Raw genomic sequence first — 27353 nt, 5'->3', positions numbered from 1 at the left:
TTCCTTTCTTAACTAGATTTCTTTTTGTAACCTCACAGATTATGCATTTTCAATAGTAGCTGACTGCAAAAAGTAGAGTTAACAGCGAATTATTAAGCTATGCCTCACTGATAGGTTTGGGGAATTTTGTCACAATCATGCCACTTTACACTTTTTTATTTTCAGAACATTTTCTCACAGCAGAGTCCATACCCTTAAGTAAAATCAGACCTAAAATGTATCCAGAGCTACGTTACGTACAGCAACATATGGTCTCTACCCCAAGTAACCTGCAACCCAAAGCTCACTCTCCTGCCATGAAACAAACAGTTCCCACAAACTCAATGGGATTTTGCAGTGCAGTTAAGCACATGCCTCTTAGCAATACTGGTGCCTACTTTAAACAGCTGGGTATAATCAACGGAGGGTAAAGGTTATTAGTGATAGTGGCCTGTTAATTCCACGTCTAAATGAATACCATTCCTTTACAGCTGTTTTTTAAACCTTTTATTTTAATTCATTTCCTATTCTGTTTTCATTTTAATGATTTAACCCACTCTCTCATTTATTTTTTTTTCTGTACAAAGTAACAGATAAACAGTTACCTGTGGATAAATAATTCTCCTACAACTATGGACTGAACTACCATACTGAGATAGAAGTCACCTAAAATTCTCAACAGAACAATTTATGTGCCAGACAAACTGTCCCTACTCCAATTTTGCTGTTCTAAAATGTCAGCTGACTGTATACACAAGTTTTGTCTTAAATAACATTTGAGTATACATTGACAGTATCGACAAAATGCATGTGTGCATTTGCACACACATTTTAAATGATTAGGTGTGGAAAAAATCTCCTAATGTAGTAATGCATAGTCTATTCCCATAAAAACTCTTTGCTCTATAACACTTCCACACTGATAAAAGTCAATTTTATGGCAACCAAGAGCTGCACACACTCAGTATTTTGGATATTAGTAAAGTTGGGAACGGGAATAAAGTATATCACTCCACAATGCCACATTAAGGAAATATAAAACACCTCAGCAACAATTGCTCTGCTCTCCTAGATAAATCAGGTTGTAAAAGAAAAAAAAAACCATAAACCTCCTTTAAAGGAAGGATGTTGTTAAAAAAAAAAAAGGTGTTGATTCAAAAGCTTAGAGAAAGGTGAATTTGCCATGCACTCCTACAACTCCTGTGTTAGAATTTCAATTAGAAACACACTAAGATGAGCCCTTTAAGCCACACTTGGAAAAACTTTGTCTTCTGGGATTTAGGCAATTTATTAATTTTTCATATTTAAATAACAATGAGCTGAATCACGAGGGAATACGAATGTATGCACACCGACTCCCAATTTCTGAGCGCCTATTGCTTGTGCCAGACACTGAGGCAGCCTCCTACATCTCTGAAGCACCCAGCACAAAAATCTCTGGGGAAAACTATGAAAAACACTCAACTCTTCTTGTGTTAAACCGCAGCACTGCCGGGGAGGTATCGCTGTCTAGAACCGTGTCAGTGAGCTGCGCTGAACTCGCTGGGATGAGAAACAAGCCAAGGTCTGACAGGACCTGAGGAAACCAGGGAGGTGCGTGCGCTTTAGGGTGCTGTTAGCTCTAATAAGCTCCTCATGGAGCTGTGTGGGGAAAACGAGGCAGCATAGGCCGAGCAGAGGAGGGTGCTGGCGGGTGCTTGCGGTGCAAAGTGGGCAGCGCTGAAGGGCCGCTCACCCGCCCCCTCGGGGACATGGGTGCTGTGAGGAAAGGGGACGTGGCTCCACCAAACGCTGTGTCGGACGGGCCACAAAGCCCCGGGGGAAAGGCGGGCTGGCAGCGGGGCCCTCAGCGTTTCTCCCGCCTCCAGCGGCCGCCGCCCGGCGCCCTGAGCCCATGAGGCGGCTCCCGGGCGAGAAGGGGAAAGCGGGAGCCTGGCAGCGCTCTCGGAGAGGAGGGGCGGGCCCCGGCCTGCATCCGAGTTGTGCAGTCTGGCGCCGCGGTGGTTCGGCACCCCGGTCCTGGCTCTCGGGTATCTACTGCAGGGGAGAACCCTGCAGAAATTAGGGCGAACTGTGAGGGACAACGAGTCGGGGCCGGCGGAGAAGCTTCCCGCGGTGAGGCGGCGCCATCTTGCAATACGGAAGAAAAGCTGCGGCGGGCGCCATTTTGCAACAGAGCGAGAGATGAGAACAGACTCGCAGTTTTTCGCCCTCTGGACGCCGCCATTTTAGGTTACGGCAGAATCTCCGCCTTCGCTAGTGCAGTCTCATTGGGCGCCGCCATTTTGGCTTACGAACAAAACGGCGACTCACAGGGGTCCTTACCCCCTCCCTTCCTCCCTTTAGGTGTCTTCATAAAATGCCCGTGGAGAATCCCCTCTTTTTTCGCCCCGCTCCCAAGATGGCGTCGATGCGGGAAAGCGACACTGGCCTGTGGCTGCACAACAAACTGGGCTCCACAGACGAGCTGTGGGCGCCGCCGAGCATTGCCTCGCTGCTCACGGCTTCGGTGATCGACAACATCCGCCTTTGTTTCCACGGCCTCTCCTCGGCCGTCAAGCTCAAGCTGCTCCTGGGGATGCTGCACCTGCCCCGCCGGGCGGTGGATGAGGTGAGAGCCGGGTGGGAGCTTGCGCGGGAAGCTGAACCGGAGCTGGGTGCGTGTGAGGGGGGGAGAGGTCGGTCGGAGGTGGCGTGAGGGGAGAAGGGAAGCGCCGGCACCACCTCCCCCGCCCGCCTTTACCACACGGAGCCTGTGGGGAGGGGAGACGCCGCGGCCTCGCGCTGCCGCGTCCCGCGCGGTTGGAACGGGCGGTTGAACGGGCGGCGGCAGCTCCTCAAGGGCAGATGTGAGGCTGGTGCCCACAGACATCCCCGCCGCTCCCTTTCTTGGACGTCTGAGCTGTCAGGGTGCTCTGCTGAGGCCCAGCTCGGAGGACTCGGTCCTTGGTGTGAGGGGAAGGACTGGAATTCCCAGTGATAAGGGAGCGAGGGGCAGCTTTGCTGCTGCTCCTTCTCTTCGGGGAGTCTCTGGTTGGCACTGGCCTTCTGAAGGCAGTTTCAACCCGAAACCACTCTTACACCTCCATATAGACCCGAAGTTGTAGGGCTGTGTATTGGTATAATTTGAGTGCCTTTGGGGAAGAGGGCTTTTCTGAGGCAGTGGTTACTCTAGGATTAGAAAGTAGAGGCAGGATCGTTTAGGAACAGTGGTGTGTCAGGCTTCCTTCACTCTCCTTTCCTGATACTGGCAGTTGTGTAGGTGTCCCAAGTCAAACTTCTCAGATTTAAGGACAGCAGCAAGTGCTGAAACTTTGGGAATGGAAGATCTGGGGTCTGCACTGAGCAGTGCTTTCCCCTTCCTTACTGCAGCCTGGTCTTGCTTGAGGAAGGTTACCATCCTTTTTTTAGTTTCTCTTTACCTTTCTGGGAACAACTGGTGCTTTTAGCTACTGTCCTACCGTGGTTAATAAGCTAGCTGGCTCTGTGAGCTTTTTCACTTGACCATGGATCTTACCTCATCTGCGGATGGCTTATTCTTACCAGTGGGCAGTTACTGATGTTGGAGTCAATAGTGGGAGAATAATTGAGAAATGTGTAAGTTTCTTCAGCCAAATTCAAGGAATTCCTCTCCTACCATGTATGGTACTGATTCCTGGTAACAATCACGGAGGTGGTGCGTTGTTAATCCTCACCTTATTGTGTGGAGTATGCTCAACAGTGCTTGCACTAGTCTTTTTCTTGGCTAAGACACAACTGCTGCTTAAGATTAAAATATCTATATACTAGGCAGGGTGTGGAGAGACCATATGTAACTTGGATTATTGTATGCTCAGCTTTTTTTATACTTCTAAGCTGAAAATACGTAAGGATCATGTTTAAGCAATAGTTTATGTCAGTGTCTTGCCACATGCATCTGTGCGATTGTTCGCTGTGTTACATTGTAATTAGTGTCACTTTAAAAAAAATGTTGTTCAGCATGTTTACTCCTAATTTTTGAAACATGATATTCATGTTTAGTGTCTGTCCAGTGCACAAGCTGTCTTCCTTGTGTGTGACAAATGCAGTTGTATGTTGGACAAACAAAATAACCAAGGCCAGAAAGGAGCTATGCATAAGCCTGTGTGAACTCTGAGTAGGCAAAATTCTTCCGAAGTACTGTGAAAATCCAAGTAACACGGAAGAAATTAGTATTGCAGTGTTCAGAAAAAGCTAATGAATTAACAATGTTTTTACACTGAAGAGAAAGGAGTTTAAAAAAGCTTAGGGACCTTTATAAATAATGGTCATGCCAGCTCTTTGAGGGGGCAGCATTCAAGCAAAAATGAAATCATGTTGAAATGCTGTGAGAGTGTTCGCTGGATGGGTAAAAACTTTTCAAACTGTTTCTGAGGAAGATGCTAGCCAGCAGCTTTACTTGATCTGTGCGTTTTTTAGCTGTGGAGATAACGTGTATGTGAAGAGCAGTAAGTCAGTTGTGCTTTTTAGTGTGTTGTTCAAGTTATCAGTTGTGTTCCAAATATAAAGCTCTCGTTACTGTGTAACAGAAGATATTTGGGCATTTCTCACTTCTTCGATAGAGTTTGTGAATTCAGTCATAAATTACAGAGCATACTGGATCAAGATCTAGGGATTTAGCATATTTTCAGTCCTTTGCAAAGCACCTGTAAAATCTTAATTATTTTAGGGACATGCGTGGTGTGTGTGTGTTTGTTTTTTTTTTTTTTTTTTAAACTGAGAGGGAAGGCTTAAAAAGTGTTAAAAATAAAAAAAAACCAACCTCTTGAGGCAGAAACTCTTAACATTGCTGGGAGGTCTGCTGTTATCATTATACAGTTCCTTCTAAAATGGTGAAAATAGATGGTGTAGCTGAACTGCTGATGGAAAGGGATGGTGTCTTATCGGGTACTCATCATGTGCAGTGAGTTTGCTAAAATAGGTTGTATATGTGAATATTTGTGGCATAACTTATGGTCAAGATTGTTTATATTTTAATGGACACTAGGTATCTTACATATGATATGCGGAACACATGTGTGTTCAGTGTATGTGTGCTCCTCTGCTCAGTATATTGTGGAGTGCTGAACATGGTGTCTCTTTGCTGGCAGAGATACACCATTGTAGGATTTCTGTAGCTGCCTGGGAGTTAAATTCCTCATTTGGAAATTATGCCCCTATCTGAAAATGATTTAACTGCAAAGGTACTTCATTAGTCTCTTTGGAAACTCCTATCTGTGTTTTCTGTGCCACGTGCAAGTCTGTGTCGATCATGTGTGAGAAACACTGAGCTGGCATTTGGAAACTTAGTAGTATTGGAAAACATACTGCATCAGCTTTGTAAAGCTTTGGGAATCTCGCTGGTGGATGCAGAACATGTTACTGTTTTGTTATGTAACATGTTAAATGATATTCTATGAATCTGTGATACTCCCCTCAGCAGATAACAGATTGGACTTAGTTATTTTCTGTTCAAAATATTTTTTTTCAGGTTTCCTCTATAATAGCGTTTTCACTGAGGCACAGAATAAAAGGGAAACCATCTGAGTGCAGATATCTGAGTAAAGTTATGCAGGAATCAAGAAAAGTGTGGTGGTATTTGTTTTAGAAGGGGTTTAACTGGCTGCTGGTGCTTTCGAAGTCTATGTGAAAGCTTCAATCTAGACCAGTGAATGTTCATTGAGCTCTCTTGAAAGCTCAGTACTTTGCTTAAGTATGTTTTTCTCAAATGTAATATCCTTCAATTTTCATAATGTTTTCATTCAACACTCCAAATATTGTATAGATATAAATGACTTAATCCTCCTAAGACTCTTGTGGGATAGGTAATAAACCTAATTTTTTATCATGCTGTGAACCTCATTACTGCATGTTTGTTCCCGCTGACTAATAAGAATAATTGGCTCCCATTTTCAATTTAAGTGTGTTTTGTAGGCAGTTATCAAAGATATCGTTTCCCACTGTAGTTCTCTGGGCAGAACTTGCTAACTCTTGAATCTCCCTGCCCCCTAGCTTTTAATCTGCTAATTCTTTTCTAAGTAATCGTGCTTATTTGAAATTATGCCTCAAGCTCAGTGTAGTGCTGACCAGAGTTTCAGCTGTGAATTTGGCACAACAGTTACTTGTGTTTATTTTGTATATTATAATCTTGCTAACCTGATTCACATTTGGAAGCACAAGTTTTCTTTTGTGCCGGCATTTCATTTCTTTGTTCAGGGTTAGACTCTGATGTTACAACCCAGTCTGGAATGAGGACTGTGTGCTTCTGTGCTCTCTGAATTATCTTGGGAGAAAGATACCTCTCCCAGCAGGGACCTGCCCTCTTGTTACAGTAGCTGCAAGAGCGTGAAAGTCAAGACTGTTTCTTCTCACTTGTTATGTGAATCAGGAGTCCTCTATTCGTGGAAGTGTGTGTTTGTGGGGTAGAAGTAACAAAAGAATAAGAGGACACAAGATACTTACCTTCCCTCTCTGTTCAGAACAGGCAGGCTGCTGTGCATCTTTCTGGCCTGCTTTTAGTATTCTGAATTCTTTTGTGATGTAATATGGTATAATTTAATCTAATATCACTCTTGGCCCCTTCTACTCTTTTTCATTATTAAGATACAAAACATATACAATAGTGATATTTGATCCATCTTAGTTTTGTATTGCGTAAATATTAATACTGTGCTTCCAAGCCAATGCTTTTAGCTTAATGAAAATGCTCTATAATAATACAGATACCTTATAAATATCACCTTCTCTATGACCTCTGAAAAGATTAAAGCTTGATTTGGTTTATTAGCCAACTGTTGATGCAGTTGCCTAAAGTATAGTCATATATATTAATTTAGACCTAATATAAAGCAAATGAATAGGAATTCTTTGCAAGAAGTCATCTTGGAGCTGTAACTTTGCATATTTCTAGCAACATTTCCTTTTTTACTCCTTCTCATGGTGCTGTTTGTGTATTCTTCCTGCACAGCCATTATTAATCTTCCTTTGTCTCTGTTCCCAGACTTTCTCTATCCTGTCTGATCCTTTCTTGTTAGATGTTTCTAGTCATGCCTTGTGCTGCCTTTTTTTTTATGTGCCAGCAGGCCGAGAAAAATACTTGAGGTCCTTAAGTTTTAGATGAGAGAAATGCCAGAACATGTTGCATCAGACCTTGACATTCATGCTTAGCAAGGTGCTGGTTGGAGCTGATGGGACTCTGACTGACCCAGTGTTGCAATCTTTTACAATTAAGAGTTTGGCATTATGGCTGTGCTCTGTAAAGTAACAGAAAAACTGTACGTAGGTTTCTCTGTTATTTTGAGTTGCATTTCATGCATTCTCAAACCGCAAATGAAATTTTTTTCATCTGCCAGTTCAACAGTGAACTGGGAACATATAGTTAAATCACCAGTTGAAGACAAACCTGAGTCAAAACTCAAATCCAGGCTTGTTAAATGCAAACCTGTACTCAGGCAATGTCTCAGGTTAGCTCACAGTACATGTTACTGCGCTTTGCTTCCCTGTGTGTTACAGTGACCTGTTCTTTCTGCCATGAGACCTTGCGATAACGTTATTTGCCCAGTATTTGGCAAACAAGTTGTTTCTGGGCTTGGGTCTCAAAGTCATGTGAAGCAGTGGGATGCAGCATAAGTAGGTTGCCTGAATTTGAGCTGCCCTGAGAGCAATGTGAAATGTAACATGCCCAGACAGAAGCTCTGTAGAACATCCATAGTATAGGCATGTAGCTATTTGAAATTTTGTTGCAAATAGGAGTTTTGTGGAGCAGATATGAAGGGTAAATTGAGAGGGATACAGGAGACATCTTTCCTCCAACTATTGCCTGAGTTTGCTTTGATGAAGGAAATTACATTCTATACTCTGACCTGCATTAGTGGTGTCCAGATAAAAGCTTGTTGTTGAAGACCTATGAATAAACCATAGCTTCATCAACTTTTATGGTATGTTTTAAATTTTCAGGTGTTTTACGTAGATCAGTGCTGTAATTCCTATAGGATAAATAGGAGAATAAAGGATTTTGTTTCGTTAGTTTCACACTTGTCCTCATCCACTGTAGTAGAAATGACTTGTGATGAGCCATTTAGGGTTAGAGTAGAGAGACTGACAAGTCTGTGTGGAGTTGAGGTGGGATTTTTATGTTTACTGAGAAAGAAATAAGCAATGGAGGGCAACAAAGACTAGAACCTTAGAAATTGATTCTCTCTATTGGGTAAGTGTTGGTTAAATTTGACAGCATGTTAAACAGTGTGTGATTATGGTTACTGGTCAGTTTAATACAGAGCAAGTCAATAATGCTGCCAAAGATGGTAACTGACTGTTCTAGTGTCTCCTTTCTGCTCCCCTCTTTTTGTGTTTATAGTGTTTCTGTGGCTATGGTCAACCACATCAAGGGGCTGATCAAGCTTAAAGCTATAGAGAGATGCTTTCTTTTAGTCAAATGGACTCATCTGGTTCTTTTCACAAGCACCTTATGAGTGCTAAAACATGCAAGGGGCAAAGGACAATCTGCCCCTATAGTGCATGTGTAAACTTTTCTTAAGTGAGAGGGCAGTAACATTGCATGGGTGAAAGGAATTGAGAAATGTCAATATGTTTGTCTGCCTCTGCTGAGCTTTAAAAGTGCTCCGTGGGAAAAATGGAGAGCAGAGCTTTAATTTTTATTTCTTAGAGTTGTATGAGTAGAGTAAGCTTATTTTATAAACTTTTGCATATAAGAGAAGGCAGGTTCTAAATAAAGGGAAAGAAATACAGCATAAAGGTAAAGATTAATCTTGTTTGTCTGCGTATGTTCAGAAACATGTAGACTATAACTAAGCTGTATGTGCCACAAGGGCTTGTGAAAAGTCAATATTCAAATATTTCCCGATACTTGCTTGTAAATTCTTCGGTGTTAATACAATACAGGTAGAATATGTCTAAATATGCAATTTTACAGTTATGTTTTGTGGCTTGAGAGATGCACAGTACATCTCAAACACCTTAGTTCTGTGAAGCTAATGCTTCAATGCCCACATAAAATTTTACTTACCAAGAAAACAAACGTTCCATCCTTATTTGGGGGGTTTAAGCTTACTTGTGAATGAAGTAAAACAACTAATTTAAGAGATTCACTGTGTAAACCACTGACTGTAGTCACCTTGATTTTTTTTTTTATTTTTTTAAATTTCATTTCATAGCGCCAACAGACCTGTTGATCAGTAATTTAAAAAGTTACTGTGACAGTGAATTTTTTTAATTGATCTTATGTATTTCCCCTTCTTCAAGATAGGGGCTTAAAGAAAAATAACTTTTCTGACTCTGAAAACTTGGAGTATATGGAAAGTCTTGTTACTTGTGGCATATTAGAAGGCTAGGTGTACATTGTAATATGTAGTTTTTGTCAAATAATACAGTTTTCATTAGCATGAAACACATTAGTTTGGCCTAAGTAAAATTTTGAGGACTTAGTTTATGTTCATATGGTGCAGATATGGTCTGTCTGCTGTATTATTCTGTAGCCCAGAAAGGGGCACATCTTCATTTATATGCTTGTTCTAAATAACTTCTTGTATTCTAGTTGTGTATTCTTATCACTGAATATAAGATATGAGTACACTGGGAGTATAAGTGTAGAATGTAAGGAGAAAGTAATGTAAGAATAAGGCCTGTTGCTTTTAGCAAAAACATTCAGTGCTAAACAAAGCTTTGAGCTGCCAAAAGCTCAAAACAAACTTGGGTTAGATTGACCAAAAGCAACATATTAAAAAAGTTATCTTGGTTCATTCTTTACTTAGTTATAGGGTTAATGTTTAACTGTGCTGTTGAAGCAGTCTCCCTCTTCCCTTCCCCAGTAGTAAAACATTGCATGTTTATGTTAGTGTCTTTTTAAAATAATAATTAAAATCCAACTGTACACTGTTTAAAACTGTTTCAAATTGGCTGATTTTCTTTTTCTTTTTTTGTTAGATGAAAGGGGCACTGACTGAAATTGTCCAGCTCGCTACCTTGGATTCAGACCCCTGGGTCTTAATGGTAGCTGATATTTTAAAATCCTTTCCAGATACTGGCTCCCTTAACCTTGATCTTGAAGAACAGAATCCCAATGTTCAAGATATTTTAGGAGAGCTTAGAGAAAAAGGTAAGCCTTTCCTGTTGGTGATAGTTACAAAAATGTGATGCCTTTTTAAAAAAAAAAAAAAAACTGTAATTTCACAGGCAGTCTTGCTCTTTTAACACTATTAGTATCAGGACAAGCAGTATGTCTTAGCTCATAACTGCCACAGTTCACAAGCTGGCACGTTAACTGGACTGGGAACTTCTTAAGTTATCTGTTCCCACATCACCAGAACTTGCATGTCAGGTATTATTACCCTGAGCTTTCTGATGGACAACGCACAAGCTAATGTGGATTCTTTAGTATTTTAGACAGGCTGTATGTGCACCGATAGGTAATTGACTTACTGCAACTTAGTAAGTTGAGTTTTTTCATATATTGCTCTGTCTCGTATGCTGTGGTACCAAAGAAGACAGTAAGGCTCTGTTTCGGCAGCGCGTGTGTGGAAGCACCACTCACTGTTGTATGGGCTGGTGGTGCATCTCTGCTGAAAGTTGCCCTCTAGCCAACAAATGATAGGTGCTGTAGGGGAAACTGATCACAAGAAGCCTTGTCCTGCTGGTGTCTGATGACTAGCAGCTGAAAATACTGGCTCAGGCACTTGTACAGTTGCTGCTTCGAACTATGTAGTCAATCGTGATGCAAAGCTACTCCTACTTCAGTGGGTTTGCTTTAGCACATTGCCTAGAAAAAGCCCTTAGGCACTGACAGACAGACCTTATATTGTAATAAGGATTGCAGCACGCCAATAATGAAATGACTTGGAGATGGAAGCATATTGTTTTCTTACTATAAACAAATAATCATTTGTCTGTTCACACTTTTGGTTTGGACTTTTAAGCAGTTTTCTTTTTATGTGTAATTTTTAAGGAATCTGAGAATTCAGTCACTTTTATATTCTTTTACTCTGATAATTTTAGCATATTTCAGATTCCTATAATTTGACTAGGTATAATTAACATGGAAGCTCTTAGGAAACTCACGTGAAAAACAAACATCCTAATAACTGGTTATATACTTTGTTATAATTAGAACTAAATTATTCTTGGTGTTGAAACAAGTAAAACTTAACCACTGATACAGTCTAGTTGTGAAATCTTTTGTAATTTGCTATCAGAGGTGCTAATACTCATGTGTATTGTGTTAACTCTTTATGCAGTAAGTGAATGTGAAACTTCAGCTATGTTGCCCTTGGAATGCCAATACTTAAACAAAAATGCCTTGACAACACTAGCTGGGCCACTTACTCCCCCAGTGAAACATTTCCAGCTGAAAAGGAAACCTAAAAGTGCCACTCTCAGAGCTGAACTCTTGCAGAAGTGTAAGTAGTATTACAGATAGTTGATAAGATTGAGTAACAAATTAAATGGTGAAAGGAATATTTATATTCAGTCTAATTCTCTGGTATGGGCATATACATTAAAATTTTCAGTTATGAAAGCTTGGGCTGACTCTTTTCTTTGATATACCGTTATGTGTGGAAGGGCAGCTGCAAGTCATTCTGGCCTTGCTTACATTAAAATGCTAATTTTGATTTGAATGCTGTTCAGATTTCAAGGCATAAAAAAGCTGTAGCTTTTTGAAGCACAGATATATTGTCTCATGGGTATATTTACGTCTGTTGTGAAGACTTGTGAGGAATAGCTTTGGCTAAAGCTCCCGAAACAAAACTGAAATGAGAACGTGGTTTTGTTTTGCCATATAGTTTTTGCAACAGGGAGCAAGAGCTGCTAATTAATGCTATCTTTTGCTCAGTATGGCTGTATGGAGTGTGAAAGCCAAGAGGGTTTTCACTAACAAAAGGCAATGTATGTGTATGTATCACTAGCTACTTGAACTAAGCGATCTTAAAATAGTTCACTGTACCTGCTGTTCTGGTGCAGTAGCTTGCTTCTTTTCTTGCATGTGACTTGAGTAGTTAGTCTGGTTAAATGCAAGATTTGTATCTTTTTATGATGTTCTATAGAACTTTATTTATTTCAATATCAAGTAAATTGTCTACTCTGATACTTTGTTTTAGCTTAGACCATCTTGTCAGTTGCATAGTCGTATTGATTTTTGCATTTTCTCCAAATACTGTTTTTACCACATATAAATGACCTATATTTTAATTAAAATATAATTCTTTCTTTGTTGCTATTCTGATCTTTTTATGTATTAGTTAATAACATTTTACAAAAGCAGCAATGTATTGTGTTTTTTCAGCACAGACTCTGTAATAACTAAAGCCCTTTTTCTTTTTAGCAACAGAAACTGCACAACAGCTCAAGAAGACTGCAGGAGTGCCTTTCCATGCCAAAGGCAGGGGGCTGGTCAAAAAGATAGATACGACAAGTATGGCTCACTTTTATGACTTCCCAGAAAGAAAATCTGATAAAATAGCCTTGATGAAGAGTAAAATCGCTGTCCAGCTTTTACAAAAACATAATTCTTTTTGAAACAAAGTATTCTCCATATCTGCTTCCCCCTCTCTTTCTATTGAAGTGTTTCTGACATGTTATGTCAGAAAGAACAAAAGTGTGGGGGTTTTTTAAATGGCAAGTATACCTGCCATGCTTCTAAAATGTACACAGCTAGATCATGTCTATAGACTTTGAGAATTTAATTTGCATCACTCCAGGAATAACTCCTGACTAAGTCATGTTACTCCAAAAGGGAGCAGACTGTATCACAGTAATGCTGTGAAGTAGACTGAAATTGTCTTGTATTTGTGTAATTCTGCATGGAAAAAGAAGAAGGGACAGTGTGCTCGTTGCAGCCAGAGCTGTACAGTGGCTTCTGTTTAATGGAGATGACAAAGATGCACAGTCAATCTTCAACTTGGCATTAATAGACTTCAACTGTTTGCTGAAGTTCCTGAACTGCTTGAATTTTTTCAAATAAGTTTTTAACTAGGAGCAAGAAGAGGGTTCAAAATTAACTACATACTTTAAATCACTGCACAGGCATAACTTTTCTGACCACCAGTATGGTGCTGAGATGTAAAACTTGAGTGATTTCTTGGTGTGGTGGCTTCAAGCTATGAAATACTTAATGTCAATGCTATTTAAGATGTGGTTTTGAGCACCAAAGTTTTGCCACATCTTCATGCAGGAAATGCAGAAAGTTTAGTTGCAATTTAAACTAAAAATTGTCCCAATATAGAAGTTGACCGTTAGTTCTTGACATTCTTTTTAGCTGTTGAACTAATAAGCTAATTTTAGACTTGGCTTTTAAAGCCAGGTGGTCTCTGGAAATATGAATTATGGGACAAGTTGGATTTACTCTGCTGAAACTTATATTGGTCAGGGAGATTTTCAGTACAAAATACAGAGGGATACAGAGTGTCTAACCTCAGACTAAAATTCTGTTTATCTTCAGATTACAGGGTATGATGAGATTGTCAGAAGGCTCAGAGACCTGATAGATACATATGTGTCCCTAATTTTTTAGCAGTTAATTAAAGAATGCTGTCTTCAGCACTTACATTAAACTTGAGGTAGAAGGATAACAGTCTAAAGTTGGGGCAAGACAGCTTCTTACAGGTGTAGCATTTTCTCCTAAGTATTGAGACAGAAGCTTTTCTGTTTGCAATATAGACCCAAATTGGATCCTACTGCTTCTGCTAACAGCAGCTCCAAAATTTCAGACTACTTTGTGAAGCAGTAATTTACCTTTCCAGTAGATTACGAGCCCTTAGCCCTGTGGAAGCTTGGCTAGGAATCTTTGGTTAAATACAGTTTTACCAAGTAACTAGATCTTAAAGTTCAAAAAGCAACTTTTGACAATAATTGGATTCAGAACATTCATGCCCAATACCTTTTTGTGTGTTCCAAGTGTATTTCTTTTAAGTAAAGAAAGCATCAATGGATGTACAGAAAGTATATCTTGACAGCAGTGCACCTGCTTGATTACTTCAGTGGAGTTGCAAGTGTAAGCCTAGAGATTGTCCCTTACTCCTTGTTTGAAGGGTGAAGCCTAATCTGATCTTTGAGGAACATTTAATGTATTATAGATGGTTTCACATTATAAACATTTGCAGTTAAAGGGCAGGGGGTGTGTGCGCCTTAAGAAGGGGAAAAGCTGAAGAACTCGTTATTATTGGTTTTTTGTAACTCATTGAACATATGTGACAATTGTTGCCTTTTTTGATCTTCCCTAAGCACCACTCAAAGGAATACCAAAACAAGCACCATTTAGGAGTACTTCAGCACCAAGTGTATTTAGTCCTTCTGGAAACAGAACTCCTATCCCTCCCTCAAGAACACCTTTGCGCAAAGAAAGAGGAGTAAAGGTAGGTGCACTCTTTCTTAGTCTCTTGCTTTCCTACTCAGTTCTTTTACCTGCAAGTATCTGTATATAGTAAATTAAAAAAATAAGGACAATATTTAGAGATCAACTACATAAATTTAAGAATGGTCTGTCTTTTTAGCTTCTAGATATCTCTGAGCTGGATATGGTAGGTGCTGGCCGTGAAGCAAAGAGAAGAAGAAAGACAGTAGGTTAGTATAGCATGCTACTTACCAAGGCTATTAATGTACCTATAAGCTGGGTCTAGATATGTGGTACCATTTAGTTTGTCACTTGTAAAAACTTATCTTCAGTTAAACTAAAAAGTGGGGGGAAAAGAAAGCTTTAAGGGAGGATTTTTACTTTTTTTTAATGCTCTAATCATATTGCTATGTGCCCAGGCAATAACTTAATTCAATTGCAAGAAAGTTGTGCTTTGCACAGCGCATCAGTGTGTAAGTGGCTTCTGGACTGGAATTGTTCTGAGTTATCGTGGTGTGCTTATTTCTACTGGCTGTGTGGCCAAGTAAAATAATTGAAAGTAATGTTGAAAAAATTTATAGCACTCTCCGAAGTTCTGGCTGAGAGATCTTAATAAGTGATTAATATCTGATATACTACTCATAAGTCAAGTGACAGTGCAATGCTCTGCTTAACCATATCGGGAAGATATCTTGGGCAACATATTTGTCTCAACCTTTTTGTATTTGTCACCAAAAAATGAGTACTATATGACAACAAAATCATAATTGCAATTAAATTTTTGCTTGGATTTTGATGCTTTCTAATATCACAAAATTAGGCAGTTCTGCCTAATTACTCAGTTACTGTTATCTCGATGGATATACATTGTGGTTCAGTTCATAATTGGGTTGATTATGAAATTGTGTACGAAGATGACTGACTCTACCAACCTTTCAGCATCTGTCTCTTTAAGCACATTTCATCAGACTTTGAGGAAAGCACTTTTAGATCTTTGTTTAAAAAAGTATATGTCATTCAATATTTCAGAAAAATTCCTTGAACTGACTTCTATTTTTATGCAATAGATACAGAAGTTGTGGAAAAGCAAGCCAAAGAAGAAACTGTAGTAGAAAATGCTACCCCAGATTATGCTGCTGGCCTTGTGTCTACACAGGTAAAACCAAATAAAATCAAAACAAACAAAACCCAAACAGGAAAAAAAAAAAAAAAGAGGAAACCATGGATCATGTTATTCTGAAACACTTAAACACCAGAATGGTATTTTACTAAGTTGGTGAAACTGGCTCTTAATGTGAAAGTCTTCACATAATTATTTCAAAATTCCATTATATTTTCAGTGAACTAGATTAAAAAAATCAAGGCAGGATGAAGGTAAGGTTTTTGATTGTTTTCTTGTTGCTATTCTAAGTTTGTGATGGGGCATAGTATTTCTGCAGCTGAGCCTTCTGTCAGAGAGGAAGGGGATAGGAGGGCTCTCTGACCCTAGAGGAGTAGAATCATTTTAAGGAGTGCCTGCAGGTTTGGGGCTATGTGAGTCCATCCTTTGGACCTTGGTAGAACAGTGCCCACAAATGTCTTGGTGAGGAGCATTTGACGTTGGTCTGTGCCCAAGAACAACAGCTGAATATAAGCAGCCAAGTAACACAGGAGTCTTTACAACTTATCTGTCTTCTGGCCTGAGAAAAGAACCTACATAGTTGTACCCTTCTGTGGTTCTTTTTTCAATTTTTAGCTTGTAATCTTTGAGAATTGATGCTTAATCCAGAAGGCAGCTTTTACTGAGGTCTCCAAACCTGTCTGTAACTAGACTTAGCCAGTCCCATTACTACTGGAAAAGGGGGAGAAATACAGTGGAATTGATCTGCCCGAATTGCTCATGGCTTATAAATTCTTTTTAAAACATAAAGGTCATAAGTGGCCACGCCTTCTAACAGTCTCTTTTCTTTTGAAACGAAACTGTTTAGGATCTACTGAAAACACTAAACCTTCAATCGAGGTGTTAGGAGAGGAGTTGCGTGTAGTGTGTTTTCTCCTATCCTTAACGGTGCATTGGAAAAACTGTGGTACAGCTTTGTTAGTTCTCAGTCAGGACATAGCTTTTATAATAGAAGAATGTCAGGTCCTCCCCTGACTTCTGAGTTAGAAACTGTCCACTCTATTCCAGCAAGCCTTGACCTGGAATGAATTTTGACAACTGGATTCTTTAGATACTAAGAGATATTTTGAGGCTGCTGCACCCAGTGTTTGCAGTCTCTCAGGACTCAGAAATCCATCCTGAATCTAAAGTGTCTTCTCTTGTTCCAAATTTAAAGTGGTTGTGATTACCTCTCCCTCTTTAAGTCTGTGTGTTGACATGCAGCGCTTGTCTTTGGAGAGCACTCTGTTTAAGATACCTGTGGCCTTGTTGGTGAGCCAAGCATTTTTTTTTTCTAGAGCCTCATGTTAAGCACATGCAACACTGATCCCATGGTTATGGGGTAGCAAACTATGGCACACATACCAAAACCAACATATATAGGCAGATACTGGTAAGCTTGTGTCAGGAGTGAATGTCATTGCCTGTCTTTCTGCAGAATGCTAAAGGTATCTTTGTTGGCAAGCTCCACATTGTATCTTCTGTCTAGTAAGGCTACCTTAAATTATTTGTCTGCTAGACTTAATTCCCCCAAACTTCTTTCTTCTGTCAACCCCTTATGTTCATAAGGTTGAATCTTTGCAGATACCATGCTGTTGTCTTTATGCTGTCTGTGCAATATCATGTGTAGTTAAGCAGAAATGTGGCATTTTCTTTGGCTTGATGCTAGATGACATTCGTCATGTTGATGTTGGCTGCCTGTTTCAGTGGCAGGAGGGTTTTACCTGTGCTTTTACTGCTGCCTTCTGGTTGCTTATGTCCCAGAGGCCTTTGCATTCTTCTGGGTGATATTTTAGTAGGCCTTTTGCCCATAGATCAACACAGATTTCAGCTTGCTGATAGCGAAGAGTGTGTTTGCTCAGGCAGAAGATCACTTATTTCTGTAGTTTAATTCTTTAGAAAGCATCATCTGCACAGATTTCATCATCTGGTCTCCATGCTACTAACTGAGGAATGGGACAAAGGAAGAGTAGCCTGACTATTTGCAAAAGTACATTCTCCATAATAGTATTTTTTACTGGCTCAGGTTGTGCTTTTGGAAGCAACTTTGACCTGAATTGGGGGAAATAAAAGCTGCTTTTTCTCTCCTAGGGTCATTCAAATGTCTGAAGTTTGTACAGGGAGTTAGGGTTGAAACGGCAAGCTTACACTAACAGGAGTCCATGATTAAGTTCCCAAAAGTAATATCATAGCAGAACTAATGTTGAAATTTATATTTAAAATGCAGAAACAGCACATAATTATATGCAGGATGACTATAATGCTTTCTTTTCTGTTTTACAGAAACTTGGCTCATTGAACAATGAGCCTGCACTACCTTCTACAAGTTACTTACCTGCTACCCCCAGTGTGGTGCCATCTTCCTCATATATCCCAAGCTCTGAAACACAGCCAGGTAAAAGATGCTTTTTTGCTTTTGGGACCTAATACTTCTGACTCTATACAGTTTTACTGCTCTACAGTTTTACTGTCTAGCTCTTTTTTTAGTTTACAAACCTACTGTCCATCAAGTCTAGTGAAACTTAACCTTAGCAGTCTAAAAATCCATTGCAGTAACTGAGCCTTTGGGATTTGCATAACCCGACATGTCATTTAACCTAAAGAAAATTCTTCTTGTTTTAAGTCTTAAAATGACTGCTAATTAAGCAAGCAAAGCAATTTACTGTTTGGTTTTTTCTTTCTCTGTAATACAAAATCCAGCATTTTTTTAATCCCTAAAGAGACATAAGTCTAGAATATATACTTCATACACATATCCATATGCATGCACTTACAGAACAGCTGCTTTCAAGAGTTGGATGTGTTTCTAGAAGTGAGTACATATTAGCTCTCATACAGGCTGGGATCAAGCCAACCATTTTCCTTTTACCTTTTTAGAACAGTCTGATAGATGATAGCTGAGCTCCTGCGTATTTCGAAAAGTGCTACATTATTTTCAATTCTGAAAAATTACCTGTAGTAAAAAAAATGGTATTTGTACAAGTCCTTTAACTTTTAACACATGTGGTTTTACTTTTGCTTCCCTGCTATGTGTGAAGTCTTAAAGGAACATATCAGTTTGCACTGACAGATATCCCTGATAGGACTCATTACCAGACCTTGCAGTTAACACAGAACAAACATTTCTGTTTAATGCATTATTTTTACTCTCGCTTGTTTGCCATTTGGTACTATAATGTTTGTCTTTATGTATGTGAGCTGTGACAGGTTGGTCATTTGCATATGTGAAATGTGATTACATTACTTGGCCCTGAAACAGTTCAGAATCTTTCTGAAGGTCCATGCAAATCTTCTGGCAGAAAATTGGCATCTCTAGAAGGAACACAGCCAAGAGCACATCGGTGTTGTCAGCAGCTAGTGTTATTTTTCAGAGCATTGGCATTGTATTCAACAGCAGGAAAAGCCTAGTTTAAAATTCACTATTGTCTTTGTTCTGTGTTTTTTCTAACTTATTTTTTCATTCTGGAGTATAGGGTATCTAGCTTTTCCTAGGGAAGAGGAATATAAAACTGTTTTCTTGATGCACACAGAAGATCCACAGATTTGGTCTCATATAATCTGAGATTGCAAAATTAAGACATGTTACTTTATGCAAGTTAGTTATTCTGACATGAGAGGAAGCCAGTAATTAAACTAAAGAGATTTGTACAAAATGAAGAGGCAACTAACTGTTAAATGTTTGTCCTCTCAAGTGTTCACTGTCCTGTTCCACATATTAATGGATAATAGCCATAATGTTAAAACCAGTGCTGTGTCTGTGTCTAGATGGATGGTGGTAGACTTCTCATTCTCCAAAATCTGATCTGAAAGGCATCAGTGTAGCTCTGGTTTGTACCTGCCTTGTAGTTTACTGTGAACACAATGTGAACAGGATGTCTTAAACCTCATGAGGTTCACGAAAGGTGCTTTAGGAGCTGTGCCTGTGTCTAAGAGCTGTGAAAGAATGTAGCTGGCTGGAGTGTGCACTGGGTAATTACTGTTTGCTGGAGAGATGGTAACTTATGAATTCACAGTAACCTGATCATATGTGTAACCTCCACCTGCAGCCAGTTTGGAATAGTACCTTAAGTGCAGGTGAACAGATTAACTTTATGAAATAAGAGTTAAGACTTGTCAGTACTGTGGAGTTTTAACCCTCTTAGCAGTTAGTGTTTAAGTAATTAGTGATTTGTGAAGGCTACATTTAATTTTGTCATATGTTTAACTATTTTTATATCTTCAGTATTTGTTACTGGCTGAGACTTAATTATCACTTACTTCCACTAGAAACTGCTGCTGTGTTAGGTAAAAACTGATGAAATATTTTTATGGTTTTGGTTTCTACATAACAGTACAGCCATAATCCTCGTAGGGTCAGGGTACAGTTGTTATAACAATACAAGCTTAAAATTATATAAAGCACTTTCAGTTTAATAAATCTGATATCCATTAAACATAAAAATTGGTGCTAAATATAGTATAATCGATATTGGACAGCTAGTCACACAGTTGTCTATTGCTAAGGATAACTGAGAGGAGCTTAGTGCTTCATATTGAGTTGTGATACTAGAATGGAATAATCAGATTTTTTTGTTTTCTTCAAAGGCTGTTAGTGATGCTAATCCCTGTTTGTGAATTAGAATGTTCTTAATGATCCTGATTTGTTTGCAGCTGGCTCTGCACGAGAGGCCTTGCAGACTAACAGGCAGACTGAAGAGCCTGCAGCTCCAAATGCCACCACTACTCTTCCTGCACAATTCAAGCAGAGAACACCCATGTACAATAGTAACTCTAATCCACCTACAGCTACACCTACCTCACCCCTGACACCCACCACACCTCCTGCCATTTCCCCTGCGGCACAAGCACCCCAAGTGGCCCCCCAAACTCAGCAACAGCCACCACCGAAGAAAAGCCTCTCTCTTACAGTAAGTAAAACCAGGTTCTTTTTGACTGCTGCCTTTGATGTAGATTGGAAAATGGAGATTTTTATTATAAGTCTCATTTAGTGTGTTGGCGGTTCTTGACCTGTGAATAATGAAGTGATTGAGGCTGCTTTTTTTTAATAACCAAAGATAATGAAAGTGTTTTGTTCTGTTGTTAGTATTGCTGTCTTAAAAATGTTAATCACATTTTTAGTTGTGTAATGCTAATGTAACAGTAATACGTCTTTATTTACTGCTATTTATTACGTAAAATAAGGTAGTGTCACTCATAAGGAATTTTGGGAGCTGTTGCCCAGCCAATTGCATGTAATGTAGGCTGCTAAAAAGAATCCTGTCATGGCCACTGTAGGAGAAAAGGTATCTATAGATTATTCTAAGGTGAAAGCCGTTATTTCTTCATCCCCTCACCCCCTCATTATACATCTTTTAAAGCCTGAGAGTGGGAAGGAAACTAAACAGCAGTTACTTATGTCCTGAAGCTTCTTATTGCTGATATGTTTGTATATTTTATGTGCATGCTTGAAGTTAAGCAGGTAGCTAATTCAGGATGCAACTGATTTGAAGACTTTGCCAAGCACGCATGTAAGCCTGGCTTGAAAGGTCTGAACTTTAAGAAACTGAGTGACTTTTTCAGTACCCCTGCTTCATTTATTAAAGGAAAAAATAAAATCCTCAGAAGTTATTGCAAGGCAGTCTTTGGAATGTAGAGGAAGCATTGGGTTTTTTCTCCTTTTTTCCCTAATGCCATAAAGAACACAAAATTATTAATGTAAACACTAAGTCACTTGGCACGTGTTTCTCTAACTATTTAAAGGTGATATTTCTTTTCCAGTTTCAGAATTGAGCTGTCACTGCAGTAAAAGTCAGATGTAGGCATTAAAGAGGGAAAGCCGTGAGCATAAGGCTTTTTTTGTTTACTTTTTGTAGGTCTACAAACTTTCACCTTACTCTTAGGCTTGCCTGTCTTAACTTGGTACCTGTTATTGGCAGTGTTTTCTCCACTGGAATTCATGTTTGTTGTATCTGTTGCAGAGGGAGCAGATGTATGCTGCACAGGAAATGTTCAAGACTGCAAACAAAGTTACAAGGCCGGAAAAGGCTCTTATACTTGGATTCATGGCAGGATCCAGAGGCATGTATTGAGACTAATTTAGCTTACTTTTGAATACCCGAATTTGAAATACAGCCTAGCATTTCTAAATGTGCATATGTGAATGCAAGACTCTTGCTTTAGCTTTACTCTGTACATACTGGACTCTCTGCTTTGCTCTGAACTGTCTGTAGTTTGCAGTTGTAGGATTGCAGTTCTAACTACCTAGCAACAGGTCTTCAGTGTCTATTTTCAGCAAGTCAAACAGTCTATCAGAGAAGCTGCTAAATACAATATATACGCAACTGAACACATGTAATATTAGGGCTTAAGGTTGAGGAGAAACAAATCAGCCAGTCAGAGCAGTGAGTGGACTGTCCTAGTAGTCCATCTAGAAGACCAATGAATCTCAGTTCTTTCATGGCAGGTTGAGGTCCAAGTTGGGTAGTGCAGAGCCTCTTTGAGTCCTTAGCATTGGAAATGTAGCAACTGTTGTTGCAGAGGCTTCAGGTAACCACAGGGGCTGTGAATCCCAGGGAGATAAGCTGTCTCATAGCTAGATCCTGTTGTTATTGGGCTTGATAGATCAAAGCTGTTGTACCCAGAAGATTATCAGATGTAAGATGAGAATGAGATTAAGAGTCCTTAAGTGAACTCTATCATCTGCACTAGCTCTGGTTTCTAATTTGGTATGTGAGGGCTCTTATCACTGGAGTGGAGTGCTGGAGCCTGAATGTGGCTCATGCATTTGGATTAATGCAGTACATTACTGAAGATGACCAGGGTAGAGTTTCTTGAAGCCCAGGGTTCGCAGTAAGTTTTGTGTATTACTAATGGTGCTCTTAGTAGTAGATGCTACTTCAAACAGCAGTAGGAGGGTGTACTTTTAACTTTTATCTATGTGGACGTTTTTTTGTAATGCAAAGTAAAATATTATTTTGGAAGTGTGCATGTGTGTGTTTTATATATTCCCATATGCATATACAGATAAGTATATAATATTATTAATTGCTTCAGTAATAACATCAGCATCTTCTGAAGACTGGGTAAATAACTGCCAACTGTGATGATATTGAGCTTCCTGAGTGTCAGTTCCAGCACCTTGAAATGTAACACTCAGTCCTTCTACTGGAATGGAACTGAGTCTTAGACCAAAAGTGATTTCAGTGAACTTGTTTGTGTTTCTGGAACAGCTGAAAATTGTTGAGGCTTTTGACTACGAAATGTATCCTAAATAAAGTAACTCTGGTAGTTCAAGTTTCCTAAATCCAATTTAAATATAAGCTTCTCATATGGTTCTTGAGGCAGACAGAAATGGCATTGGCATGTTTGACTCCACCTTTTGTTGTTCTTCCAGTTACTTTAGCCTTGGGGTTTGTCTTTTGGGTTCTGGTTTTGTTATCCTTAAAACTCAATCTGTGATGTATGGAGGGAGGAATATCTTTGTGTGACTGTGTATTAGTGACATTGCAAGCTCGGTTTGGGGTTTGTTGGGTTTTCAGTTTTTTTCAACATAAGGTTTAGGATCTCCATCAAATGCTCTTTACTTTTTCTAATACAGTATTGAAATGTATAACTTGTTCCTCTTCTTGTTTCCACAGAAAATCCTTGCCAAGAGCAAGGTGACATCATCCAAATTAAACTTAGTGAGCATACAGAAGATTTACCAAAGGCAGATGGCACTGGCAGCACCACTATGTTGGTTGATACAGTCTTTGAAATGAACTATGCTACTGGTGAATGGACCAGATTCAAGAAGTACAAACCTATAACTAATGTTTCCTAAGAAATGCAGCAACACCAGACTGGACCAAATCAAGCTTAGAGTCAACCAGCTCATAGAGTATGTCAACTGTACAAAACAGCATTCATGTGGACATTTCTTATTACCCTCCAGAGTAGAAGTTGTTGCTCTTCAACCTACCTGCGCTCAGTGAACACAGAAGATGGTGTCAAACTCACTCTTTTTTTTTTTTTTTTCCCACATCTTGGGAGAGGGAAAGGTGATCTTAGGAGGGAAAGTTTTGCTGTGTTTTTGTTTTCTTACAGTTTGATGCTGTAAAAGATCACAACTGAAAGGTTACAGGTAGAAGCAGTTTACCAGAAGAGAAGACTACTGCGCAGTCATTCAGAGTTTACCATTAAACAAGGGCACAGATCTTTATTGTATAAAATATTTTCTTTGGCTACATGGGTTCTATTGTAAGAATGGACATTTCAAGCACTACCGGTCAGTGCTTGATTATTTTGTAATTCAGCTGCAGTATAACAAAATATTGCGGGTGGTAATGTCCAGTGTCCAATGGTCCCCACTGTATGTTTAGCTTATTTATGCTTGTGTCATAGGATGGAATTGAGCGGCTTTGTTAACTCGCTATATTGTCAATGTCCATGCCCAGCATGAGCTAATCTTTATTTGGCATTATTTGAGATCGGGCGAAACTGAGTATCTTAACTTTCTGAAGAAAAAAAAACTATCAAAATTGTGAAGAAAAAAAAAAGTAGTGGTGGCTTGTCACCACCTGGAAGTGGTAGCTCTCTGCCATGTAAGTGTTAAGGTCGAAGCTGACCTATGATACTTGCATAGTAAACCCTTTGAACAGCATAACTAACTTGGGGGAAGTGATACTATTACATCTCAAGACCAGTTGCAGCTTAATATAAAATGGCCCTAGAAATGGTTGAGTGACACGTATCTGAATATAGATGGTTGGGAAGATTTGTTGACTTGAGGCAGTGTTCATTTTTATTTGGTTGAGCAGTCATAAGGCACTTGATTGCTGAGCCCTGATGCAAAAAGTTTTGGATGACTTTAGCTCTGGTTTCTACCAGTGTAGTTTTATCTGTAGAATCGCAAAGGTGACCACAATTATACTGGCATATAAATGTGTCTTTTACTTGTCCCCTTCTAGTCAAAGCACATTTTGATCTTTATAACTGTGTTCACAGCACTGGTATAATCTGACTTTAATAGTACAAATAAAGCTTGCATTTATTGAGAGGGCCTGTGTACATAGTTCAGGATTCATCCTTTGGAGACTTGACTTCATCATTTGAAGGAGACTTGGATTAAATGTCTGGTTTCTGCCAGTACTTGTATGTGGAGCTGTGCTTGGTTGGGAACGAGTAGCACAATGGTTGCTTGGTGCTGAAGGGTTACCTTGGGCTGACTAGAGGTTCATGTTAAAGTGGAGCTCTTAGGAGAAAATGAGCTTTTATCTTCTTTTTTTTTTTTTTTTCCAGAAAAGAAAGCAGACCAAATCCCATAAGTACACTTATATACTAGCAAAGACATTTAGGTGATTGATTAGAGTCTTTTTGTATTGGGGAATTTTCATTACATTTTATTTTTAGTTTTTCAAACAAATTATCCAACAGGACATGACAAGTATAAATAAGATGATCTGTATGCTACGGTGTTTTAAGATGTGACCAAAAGTATAGATTTCTTAACTTTATTTAAGCAAATATATGGGATGTTCTAGCTCCTGTAGTGGGCAAGTTATTTGATTGTACCTGCTACCATTATGGAGTGTTGTGCATGTATTGGTGTGGAAGTTACTCACATAAAACTGTCACACTGGGGGCTCTCCTGCACATAATTACCCCATTTCAGAAGCAATGTCGATTGTGATTCTGATTGTGATTTTTCTTTAACAGTTAGAAACCAGCCTGACAAGTGAGGATGAGTTAGTTGGTTTTAGTTTTTAGAAATGAGTTCAGTAGAGATGTGTTTTCATGGTTATAACTTATTTGATTATAGTATGTTACACAGTAAGGGCTAACAATAGCATATGATGTATTCATCTTTTAAAAGAAAGGTTTAAAGAAAAGTGACATTCCTTTTCTTGTCCGAATTTAGATTTTTAAAGTTTTCTTGTGATGATCAGTTCTCTGTAGACACATATGATACTTCTGTCTTAACTGTTCAAGCTTGCTAGATAAGCTGCAAGTACCAAATATAATTTTTAAGAAAGAACTTTTAGAAGATTGGCTGACTTGAAGGGATGTACTGTCACCGTGAAATGTTGATGCAAGACTCTTTGCAATTCAGTAGTGATCAGGAGCTGCTGTGTGACGGCTCTTTTGGGTTACTTGAGGTTAATGGGGGTCCCTTGCTAATCTTAGTCGGCAGAAGTCTGAATTTCAGACCTGTGCTGTTGGGATGGAGACAGCTGTCCCCCTCCTTTTCAAGAAGCCCTTCTAGAATGTGGTGGAGTCACTTGAGCACAGTAGTGTATAGGAAGCCTAACCATGCTGCTACCTATTTGTATTTGCTGCGTAACAAAGTTGGTCTTCAGACCCATTTGTCTAAAGTCAGTCGTTTGCAATAAATTGAAATTTTAAATAGAAGCATAGTATATTTTTAATTCCTTTAAATCACTAGGATGAGACAATGCTGCAAAATTAATTTATTTTTTAAGTGAATTTATGACCCTCAGTAGCAGAGCATTACTTCAACTTGATGTGTGAACCTAGAAAGTGTTAGGGTTTGTTTTTTTAATGCCTAAAGGAAGGGAAGTTTTAGCAATGTTGTTAAAATGATACAGTAAGTAAAACTACATGGAGTTCTTTGGTTCAGAGAATGAAATCATTGAACCAGTGGCCTCAAATTAGGGATAATACTACGTAATTCAGAAAGGGCAACATCAATGTTTAGATTCCAATATAAACTAATTGTTGCACACAGAACAAAATCTGGCCCTGGAACTTAATACTTGTTTGTCTTGAATATTCAGTCACTTGGATGTTAGCTGGATTATATTCAATGAGGCTCAGTATGTGCTTGTTGACTCCAGAATGACTTGCACATGTACTGACGAATTAACCAGAGTAGTAGCTTATAGTTTCCTTAAAGCTTTGTGTCCTTTCCTCTTGTCCTTTCCCTGAGCATGAAGTTTTAGGAAATAGCAAGCCCAGACTTCCAAAGTGTACTACTGCACCTCAGCAAGGCAGGATGTACCAGCTTCTCTGGCCCTTGCTGATTAAGAAGCATCTGTCTGTGCAAGCCTAGGCATGATATGAATTAGTTTGTTTTTAAAGTGTGGAATACTGGAGAAAGAAGCAATGAAAGTGGCTCATGTTTTTCCCTGTCCAATCCAAACTTTTTATTCTAAGGGGAGAAAAAACACACATGTACCCCCAGGCTACTTTAATGCCTTTTCCTACAGCAAAATGCTGGGTTTCTTTAGTCTCCATTTTCTTTGAGTGCCCTGAGGACCAGAAAGAGCAAATTGAGTGTGATGAAGAAGGTGAGCCCAAGAGGGATGCTGAGCAACAGTTCTGATTGTAGATTCCACCTTCTTTTTAGACAGAACACTTTTTTTCCTGCTCTAGTGCTCTGTAGATATCTCCATACAAAACAATCTAGACTTAGGTTGGTTAACGCTCTAGTGTTGGGCTGATATTTTATGGGTTAACTTGAATTTCACTGGTAGCTTTGCCATTTAATCTCCAAGCTAAATATCATCACAGGGTGCTGGATGCAATGGGGAGGAGCCTTTGGTAGTTGCCTGACACCTCCATGTAAAATTGGTCACTTCTCTCACTAAGTTGTGTCCAAATGTAGACCACTTGTCTAGGTGAAAGAAGCTTGAGACTTTGACGTAATACAGTTGGAGCGAATTGCATTTTAGTAGTAAGATCTGACTGGAAAAGACAACTAAAAAATGTTAAACCAGAGCCCTCTGGGAATCTGGTGCCTTTAACAAGAACTGTCATTTTGTAATATGTTACATCTATAGCATAGCCCGTATGTTTTCTATTGGTTTTTTGTTTTGTTTTGTTTTTTGTACAGTTGTAAATTCAAAATATTCTGTCTTTGGGTACGTATTTTCAGTGTAATACAGTATGTATAATAAAAATTTAGATTTTCTAAGGAAA

The 27353-nt window shown here is 39.2% G+C and overlaps 1 protein-coding gene and 1 long non-coding RNA gene across 2 annotated transcripts in view; one reads left to right on the top strand and one right to left on the bottom strand.

Annotated features, from left to right (window-relative positions):
• LOC139827968 (uncharacterized) overlaps positions 1-2929 on the bottom strand; it is a 17448-nt gene extending 14519 nt beyond the window's left edge. Inside the window, exon 1 of the long non-coding RNA XR_011739116.1 lies at positions 1445-2929. This is a non-coding gene — a long non-coding RNA (uncharacterized lncRNA). The remainder of the gene's footprint in view (positions 1-1444) is intronic.
• NELFA (negative elongation factor complex member A) lies at positions 1446-27353 on the top strand. Its single transcript, XM_065836439.2, has 12 exons — positions 1446-1572; positions 2326-2590; positions 9919-10090; positions 11226-11387; positions 12311-12400; positions 14209-14339; positions 14478-14547; positions 15385-15473; positions 17739-17850; positions 20106-20362; positions 21413-21512; positions 23072-27353. The coding sequence occupies exons 2-12, from the start codon at positions 2339-2341 to the stop codon at positions 23254-23256; spliced, it is 1620 nt and encodes a 539-aa protein (XP_065692511.1). The 5' UTR covers positions 1446-1572; positions 2326-2338; the 3' UTR covers positions 23257-27353.

Source organism: Patagioenas fasciata, chromosome 4, assembly GCF_037038585.1.
Source record: "Patagioenas fasciata isolate bPatFas1 chromosome 4, bPatFas1.hap1, whole genome shotgun sequence".
In the NCBI taxonomy this organism is placed as follows: Eukaryota; Metazoa; Chordata; class Aves; order Columbiformes; family Columbidae; genus Patagioenas; species Patagioenas fasciata.
This window is presented reverse-complemented; position numbering and strand designations above follow the sequence as displayed.

What these genes read in the sequence shown, in the direction of transcription:
- NELFA (XM_065836439.2), top strand. Translation starts at nt 2,339, where the DNA reads ATGCCCGTGGAGAATCCCCTCTTTTTTCGCCCCGCTCCCAAGATGGCG. An exon ending in GCAAAGAAAGAGGAGTAAAG is followed by an intron (nt 14,340 to 14,477) that starts GTAGGTGCACTC and finishes CTGTCTTTTTAG; the next exon opens with CTTCTAGATATCTCTGAGCT. An exon ending in AGAAAAGCCTCTCTCTTACA is followed by an intron (nt 20,363 to 21,412) that starts GTAAGTAAAACC and finishes TATCTGTTGCAG; the next exon opens with AGGGAGCAGATGTATGCTGC.